We start from the raw sequence: 8,654 nt of genomic DNA on the forward strand, positions 1-8,654 counted from the left end.
CCCATTTGGCAGCTGTGCATTAGACAACATACTTCTGACCTTCTCTTGTATGGTCCTATTCATCCTCTCAGCAACACCATTTTGAGGAGGATTGTAAGGAGCAGTAAGTTCACGTTTTATACCTTTTGACTCACAAAAGTCCTGAAAGGCCTTTGAAACATACTCTCCACCATTTTCAGTGCGTAAGCATTTAAGCTTCTTGCCACTCTGATTCTCCACAAGTGTCACAAACGTTTTGAAAACACTAAACGCTTCATCCTTGTGCTTGAGAAAGTAAACCCATACTTTCCTCGAGTAATCATCTATAAATGTCATAAAGTAAGAAGCTCCCCCTAGAGATAGGTTAGGCATAGGTCCACACAAATCACTATGAACAAGTGCCAACTGTGTATCTCTTCTACTGCTTCTATGCTTATGTGGCTGCTGTGTTTGCTTACCATACAGACAATGTTCACAGAATTCAAAATCATTAAATGAAAAGCCAGGCAAATAACCAGAACGAGACAAGATTTCCATTCCCTTCTTGGACATATGTCCTAACCGGCTATGCCACAAAGAAACGTTTGGCTGCTCGGTTACATTGATTACATTTTTAGAGACATTTGATACATAAATCATGTAAAGTCCTCCAGACTTTACTCCATGTGCTACTATCATGGAACCCTTGGATATCTTCCACATGTTCTGTCCAAAAGTGGTGATGTAGCCAGCATCATCAAGTAAACCTGTGCTGATCAAGCTCTTTGTAATTGCGGGAACATGTCTCACATTCTTCAGCGTGAAAGAAGAGCCATTCTGAAACTTCAATTGAACATCTCCAACACCTAAGATCTCACATGTCTACCCATTGCCTAGCCGAACATGATCTTTAGTGGTCACATAAGAAGTAAACCACTCCTTGTTTGGAGACACATGAAGTGATGCCCCTGAGTCTATAATCCAGTCACTCAGTGCATTTCCATTAGATGCTGTAAGAAGAGCTGAGTCCATTGTATTCTTCAAGAAGTAGATGTCTCCTGACACTAGACTGTCATCCTCTGCAACAGTGTTTGTCACATTTATTTCTTGAATCTTCACTGAGGACTTGTTCTTCTCACCATGGTCTTCAGCTTTCTCTTTGCCTTTTTCTGCTTTCCATTCTTTGCAGTCTCTTTTCATGTGACCCTTCTTGCCACAATGGTAGCATTCTATGTCACTCTTGCCTTTAGCACTACGGGACTTGCTACAAGACTGATTCCTCTTTCCACCTTTGTACTTTTCTTTGGTCCTTCCCCTGACAACTAAGGCTGTTCCTTTGCCTTTGTCCATTGTCTTTCTATTGGTTTCTTCAGTAAGCAGACTTCCTTCTACGCCTGCTATGTTCAAACCATCTGGAGGTGCAGAATTACTCAAAGCTGTGCGAAAAGTGTCCCAACTTTCCGGCAATGTGATCAACAGGAACATAGCTCTAACAGGTTCATCAAACTTGACACCTTGAGCTGACAACTGACTGTAGATGGTGTTGAATTCATTCAGATGATTGGACATAGGTGTCCCTTCTTTCATCTTCAAGTCAACAAGCTTCTTAAGCCAGTATACCTGTGAAGCTGCACTCTGCTTCTCATAAAGATCACTCAGCTTTATCCATGCTTGATAAGCCGACATCTCGTCTGCTACATTGAAGTAAACGCTTTCTGCCAAAGTCAGCATAATGGTAGAAAGTGCCAATTCATCCATGTCGCTCCATTCATCTTCGTCCATATCTTCTGGTTTTATCCCCTTGAGCTTTATAGGTTTTATCTGCTTCTTTTGTACCAACACGTGCCAAATCTGCTGCTTCCACAATGGGAAATTGGTTCCATCCAGCTTCTTGATATTGTAAAGAGCAGTGTCCTGTGATCCAGCCATAGCTACGCTTCAGGGTAGTTTACTTTTCTGGGAAAAATTCGGCAGAGTTTCCCCTGTAAACTGACCTCTGAACCAATATCAACCTGTCAAATGAACCAAGAAAGCTTCAGATTCTACAGAAATTTTGGCAGAGTCTCCTTTGTAAAATGGCTCTGGTGTACTAAAAACAGACCAAAAAACAGCTCAAAAAACACTGTCTCTCTGACACTGTAAGCTGCGGGTAAACCTGTCCTGCACCTGTACTGTCTCTCACTGTCCTGTCACTGTCCTATAAGCATAGACTGCGACAATGCCTCAACGGCAGTAAAGCAAAGATGCAATCCCAACTGTCTAACTCACAATCAATACATCCTAGCTGCCTATCTAAGGGTGCTCGAGGGATCTCTCCAAGACCTGTATCACCGAAAGGATCTCAACATTCGAGAATCCCCCAGCTCAATAAAACCTCACTCGACCCTCAACAAAGGCTGCAGTAAATCTGACAGTACATAGACTTCCCACAAAGTCATACATCCACAAATTTCCCACTGTATCTTGTAACCGCTGCGGCGGTTGTTTGCTGCGTGACTCACAGCCAGCAAACCCTCAACAGACATACATCATCTCTGACAATACATCCCATGTGGAAGTACCTGCAATGTCAGGATGAAATCTGGAATATCAAGCAGCAAACACAAGCTACCTGATGAACTAGTGGATGTCGCCTACAGTCTGTGTGTAGATGCGCCCGTGTCGTATGTGACACGCCTCCAAGAACTGTGAGCCGTCCTTCGATGTGTAGACAGCCACAAATCAACACTCTGGGAGTGTCGATATCCTCAGCACCTGCAGTCGTAGGCCGAAAACCCCAAATTTGCAGAGTCGGATCTGCACCCGTCGAGACCACGTAGTCGAAAATGGCCTGCGTAGACCTTTGTCGAAGCCGAACGGTGGTCGAGATGACCTCAGAATGAAATTCTGACATCACCAAGCCCTCCGGACTTACCACGAGATTTGGGGCCGTGTCTTCGCCTGTCGAATTTCACTCCAATCTGAGTTGGTGACTCTAGCCTCCTGCAGTGCTGCCCCGAGCCTCGATCTAAGCTCTGATACCAGTTGAAGGAGTACAAGCGGAAGTGCGACGCGAGAGAGAGTGCAAGAAGAAGAGCACGACGATATGGTGAACTCGCTCTACTGTAATGTGTAGAGCATAGTGAGTTCTTATTAGGTTTTTACAAAAGAATATGTGTACATACCTGGCGGCCCGCCCACTTACCTGGGCGACCACATTGGGCTTTATACCCCAACAATATGTAGTGTCTAAACACCTGAGAGAAAAGACCGTTGGTGTACCCAAACTCTGTCGACCTGTGGAAGTATCAGCAGCAGCAGGGATAGGGCATCAAGCAGGTTGATGCTATCGTACTTTGGTAGGGCTCAGATGCATGTTGGAGAAAGTCTCATAGTGATGTGTATGCCAGATGCGGCCTTTTACTGGTCAAGTTGTGATTTTGGAGCTCTACTAGTCGGGATGATTACAAATTATGCCTAAAGCTCGGTGATTGATATCTTTTTCTGTAGCCTCGGTTATGCTCCACAACTCGTGTTTTGGGCTTGTCATTCAGAGTTCTAGGGAGGAAGCTGTGCCAGGATGAAGGTCGAGCTCGATCTCTTGGGAATTGTTGAATGTTGCATTGAGATCGAAGTCGAAAGCAATCATGGTGGTCGTCTCCTCACCAAACGGAGAGCTTGACATCAGAGGATTGACTTTGGGAGCGGTTTATATTTACTTGCAGCCATATGGTCATCGATGCGAGAAATATTCTTTTTATAAATCTTTGTGCTGAGCATAGCTTGAAGCAGGGATGACGAGGAGTTAATGATGAATTTTTTAACCTCGGCAATTGGGGCTGATAGTGAACGTGGGAAAGGTTGCCAAGCAAGAGTTTTTTTAAGGAAAAAGACAAAGAAAAAAACGACGTCGACCTGCTCTAAATGGAAGGTGGCGTTGCACTGTAGTGCTCTAAGGTGTAAGGAGACAAGTGGATAGCATGAGGAGGCTGGCCAGGGGCTGCATGAGAGATCCAAAAGCGGCAGTGCATAGGAGAAGGGGAGGTCGCCCATTGTATGATGAGGAGGAGCTGCATGGAGGTGACTGTGCAAGGGTGGCATCTGCAGGGTCTTGGATGGTTGAGGTGAGGAGGATGGCACTGCGAGGGGGGGCCAGGAAGGGCCACTCGACTCAGAAGGTAAGGGGAGGCCGAGTCTAGGGGCCATTGGCAGAAAGGGAGAGAGAGAAATAAGAGGAAAGGCTCGAGAGCAGCCATAATGAGCAGACTGTGTATAGGGTTTCTTACTACTGCAACAAAGGGGGATGAACCCATAGGCAAAAAGGGCTAGAGCTGGTCGAGTTTGGTAGCACAGGGCTGTAAAGGAGGACTTGATGCTGTAAAGGAGTCGGGGCATCCATAATCGGCAGTGGCTGCACGCTATATAAAGCATGGCCATAAGGAGGTGATTGGAGAGCTGCAAAGAGAAGGACCGAGTGCTAGCTAAGAGAAGGGGAGAGCGGGCTTGGAGGGCGCTCCAGAGAAGGCAATCCGGAGGAGGGCTGGATGAGGTAGAGAGCCGAGCTGTCTAGCTCCAGGAGGGCGAACTCGAGGGAATGAAAAGGGTCACGTTTGGTAGGGCTACAAACGACTGCAGAGAGAGAGCCTCCAGCTGCAAGAGGGGAGCATCGCTTTCTGAAGAGGAGAAAAGAAAACATTTACACCCTCTTTCTATTGTTCACATGCATGTCGCGTATCTGAGTGAGTCTATTACGTGTAGGGTGTGAATATAGGGTACAAGTTCTAGAGTGTGTTGAAAGAGTATATGCTCTCTGTATGATTGTGATCTATGCTTGGAGGATGAAAGATTGAGGGCAAACTTTATGTCTGTCAATGATCCTGGGATGCACGAGGGTGTCGAGACTGCTTATGTGTGAGTATACATTACTACAAAGGGTCAAAGGTTGGGATGATTGACTGCGTGCTTACGGTTTATGTTGGAGTGATTGGCGGATGTTTCCTATCTGAATGGGTTTATGATTGTAATCTCAAAGTGTCTTAAAAGTATTAGAATTGGTATAGTATGGTTTGGCCGGGAACGGGCATGGACAATAGTCATTTGCAGATTGGGAGTCTGGGTATGTGGTTGTTAGGGGATAGGGGTGTTGTGGAATCACTGGGCTACAGAGAGGGATTCACTGAGTGTGTTGGTGGTTTTCTCGTTTTCCCCTTTCCATCTTATGATGCCCGCATTGAGGATCCACTGTTTAATTCTTGACCAAGTGTTCGTGAATCAAGATGAAGCAAGAGTTTGGTCTAGTGTTCAAAGGAGATGAGGATGCTGACGAGTGGATTGCCAATTTTGAGCTATTTATGCTGACGATATTGCAGATGCCAGGTGATGAAGCAAAGCTCTAGACTCTACCTTTGGTGCTGCGAGGTAAAGCAAAAGTTTGGTTTAATGGCTTAGAAGATGCACACAAGCAAACTTGGATCGGATTTCGTGAGCAATTTTTACAAAGGTATCGAAAGGTGGTGTCGGCTTCGGAAGCAGATGCAAAGATCAAAGGCTTGCAACAGGACGTAAGTGAAAATTTCAATGCTTTGGTTGATAAATTTGAAGCTTATTGGAGGGATTTTGCAGCTGCTACCCAAGCAACCAATGTGGGGTATTTTAAGATGAAAAAGTTTCTATCTTGCTTGCGCGCATCCTTATGTTCATGAGAGAGTGGGCTATGAAGATCCAAGGACTTATGACGAAGCTGTCAAAGTTGCCAGAGCAGAGTCGAAAGATGAAGAAGAAGATGGAGGCAGGATTGCTACAGTCGGCAATCATGGCAGCTAGTGCACCTAGGCCCAAACAGATTGATGAGCATCAAGAGGTAAAAGCCATGTCTTTTATTGGATATGAATGTGATCAAAGTACGTGAAGCTGATTCTAGGCTAGAAGAGGTAGAAGAAGTGTTAATCAGGTCTCAAAAGATACATAGATGCATATTTAGAGTGCCACCTAGCTTGCTTGCTCAAGAAGACAAGGTGATAGAAGATCTTAAAGAAGAGGTGTCAGTTCTAGATCCAACAACGAGGCTGACAACAAAGGTGCAAGAACCGGCAAGATCAGAGGAGGAGTCTGACAATTCTCATAGCTCCAGTAGCAGTTTGGACACAGATAGCATGTGGGAGACAATCTCCATGTCTTCTAGGTATGAAACTTATGATGTTTTTCATGTAGATGAAGTGGAAAAAGATGTATACAAGCTACCTGTCAGTCCACTAAAGGTCGAAGAGAAGTATAGTGTTGTGCGTTGTGTGAACCAGCCAGTCGAGCAACCTTCTCTTGTGTCCAGTGATGGTGAGTCCCTATTGGAGAAAGAGGTATGGTTTGATTGTGCATCCGACCTAATTAAAGAGCAGGTTTTTGAGGATGACTTGCAGGAGCTAGGAACAGAAGCTGTGGTAGGTCAAGTTGATTTATTTATGCAAGGGGTGCAGCAACCTTGCATTGATGGGCATGTTGAGGTGCACTTTGAAGTTCTGGAGTGGGTTTGTGGCCGTGGAGAGCTAGCTCCGGCAGATGACTCTATGGAAACTGATACAGGTGCAGCCTATAAGGGAGAGGTTCCATGTAGAGAGGAAGGTGCCACCAACCTTGTTGGTGATGAGGTATTTGAAGAACAGGTTGAAGCTCTAGCAGGTCATACTCTTGAGTATGAAAAGGTGGCCTTGGAGCCATTTACAGAGGGTTTGGATACAGGTTTGCAAAGGGATCAGGTTTGCTTGCCTATGCAGTAGGCTCAAGCAAATGGCATGGTTTTGAAGCTATGTGTTGTGTTGTTGATGGATATGTTGTTCCAGGTTGCTTTGCAAGGTGTACTATGCAAGTTTCAATGCTCATATGATGATATGGAGGGTTCTCTAGCGGATGACATGATAGCAGCTTATGGTACCAGTGCTTCAAGTGGTCGAAAGTATTCTTATGGTTGGCACGAAGGCCTGTGGATACAGGGTGACAAAGCTCCGTGCTGTAAAGAGCTTGAAGGGTGGCGTGTCAATTGGTCTACAAGTGTAAAGGAAGGCTTGAATATACATGCTTTACAAGTGGATGGCCATGACCAATGCTTTATATTTGATCCAGGTGGACTCTATGCCATGCTTGGGGGAGCTTCGAGCTTTCCATTTGACCCTGGAGGGTGACGCAATAGCGGATGATTTTCTCTCTATCTCTATCCTATTTCTATAGCCACTATCATTTTTCTTATGCAGTTTATGTGTTATTATATATCATTCTCTCTATATAGACCTATTTTATCTAAATAATGCTATGGTTGAGCATGAATGCTCAACGAGGGTGTGGGCAATGATGGTGCACCCAAACTGTGCATGTCAGCCTGTGGAAGTATCAGCAGAGCAGGGATAGGGCATAAACAAGGTTGATGGCATCGTACTTTGGCAGGGCTCAAATGCATATTGGAGCAAGTCTCACAGTGATGTGTATGCCAGATGCGGCCTTTTACTGGTCAAGTTGTGATTTTGGAGCTCTACTAGTCAGGATGCTTACAAATGCCTAAAGCTCGGTGATTGATATCTTTTTTTGTAGCCTCGTTTATGCTCTACAACTCGTGTTTTGGGCTTGTCATTCAGAGTTCTAGGGAGGAAGCTGTTCCAGGATGAAGGTCGAGATCGATCTCTTGGGAATTATTGAATGTCGCATTGAGCTTGAAGTCGAAAGCAATCATGGCGGTCTCTCCTCACCCAACGGAGAGCTCAACATCAGAGGATCGACTTTGGGAGTGGTTTATATTTCCTTGCGGCCATATGGTCATCCTTGTGAGAAATATTCTTTTTATAAATCTTTGTGCTGAGCATAGCTTGAAGCGGGGAGGACGAGGAGTTAATGATGATTTTTTTAACCTCGGCAATTGGGGCTGATAGTGAACGTGGGAAAGGTTACCGAAAGAGTTTTTTTAAGGAAAAAGATTGAAAAAAACGACATCGGCCTGCTCTGAATGGAAGGTGGCGGTGCCATGTAGTGCTCTAAGGTGTAAGGAGACAAGTGGATAGCATGAGGAGGCTGTCCAGGAGCTGCATGAGAGATCCAAAAGCGGCAGTTCATAGGAGAAGGGGAGGTCACCAATTGTATGATGAGGAGGAGCTGCATGGAGATGACTGTGCAAGGGTGACATCTGCAGGGTATTGGATGGTTGAGGTGAGGAGGATGGCACTGCCAGGGGGGGCCAGGAAGGGCCACTCGACTCAGAAGGTAAGGGGAGGTCGGGTCTAATGGCCATTGACAGAAAGGGAGAGAGAGAAAGAAGAGGAAAGGCTCGAGAGCAGCCACAATGAGGAGACGATGTACAGGGTTGCTTACTACTGCAACAAAGGGGGATGAACCCATAGGCAAAAAGGGCTAGAGCTGGTCGAGTTTGGTAGCACAGGGGCCGCGAACTGCAGAGAAAGGAGGACTTGATGCTGTAAAGGAGTCGGGGCATCCATAACGGGCAGTGGCTGCTGCTGCAGGCTATATAAAGAATGGCCATAAGGAGGTGATTGGAGAGCCGCTTATAGAGCTGCAAAGAGAAGGACCAAGTGCTAGCTAAGAGAAGGGGAGAGCGGGCTTGGAGGGCGCTCCAGAGAAGGCAATCCGGAGGAGGGCTGGATGAGGTAGAGAGCCGAGCTGTCCAGCTCCAGGAGGGCAAGCTCAAGGGAATGAAAAGGGTCATGTTTGCTTGTAGCAGGTAG

At 45.9% G+C, this 8,654-nt stretch overlaps 2 protein-coding genes across 2 annotated transcripts; both read left to right on the forward strand.

Annotated features, from left to right (window-relative positions):
• Positions 1-3,917: 3,917 nt before the first annotated feature.
• LOC147418606 (uncharacterized) lies at positions 3,918-5,443 on the forward strand. Its single transcript, XM_086507008.1, has 2 exons — positions 3,918-4,115; positions 5,307-5,443. The coding sequence occupies exons 1-2, from the start codon at positions 3,918-3,920 to the stop codon at positions 5,331-5,333; spliced, it is 225 nt and encodes a 74-aa protein (XP_086363134.1). The 3' UTR covers positions 5,334-5,443.
• On the forward strand, positions 4,132-7,977 carry LOC147418607 (uncharacterized). Its single transcript, XM_086507007.1, has one exon. It carries the CDS (start codon positions 5,823-5,825, stop codon positions 6,705-6,707), a length of 885 nt encoding a protein of 294 aa, XP_086363133.1. The 5' UTR covers positions 4,132-5,822; the 3' UTR covers positions 6,708-7,977.
• The last annotated feature ends 677 nt before the right edge of the window (positions 7,978-8,654 follow it).

Source organism: Adiantum capillus-veneris, chromosome 30, assembly GCF_014529385.1.
Source record: "Adiantum capillus-veneris isolate H3 chromosome 30, ASM1452938v2, whole genome shotgun sequence".
Taxonomy (NCBI): Eukaryota; Viridiplantae; Streptophyta; class Polypodiopsida; order Polypodiales; family Pteridaceae; genus Adiantum; species Adiantum capillus-veneris.

What these genes read in the sequence shown, in the direction of transcription:
- LOC147418606 (XM_086507008.1), top strand. Translation starts at nt 3,918, where the DNA reads ATGAGGAGGCTGGCCAGGGGCTGCATGAGAGATCCAAAAGCGGCAGTG. An exon ending in AGGGCCACTCGACTCAGAAG is followed by an intron (nt 4,116 to 5,306) that starts GTAAGGGGAGGC and finishes ACGATATTGCAG; the next exon opens with ATGCCAGGTGATGAAGCAAA.
- LOC147418607 (XM_086507007.1), top strand. Translation starts at nt 5,823, where the DNA reads ATGAATGTGATCAAAGTACGTGAAGCTGATTCTAGGCTAGAAGAGGTA.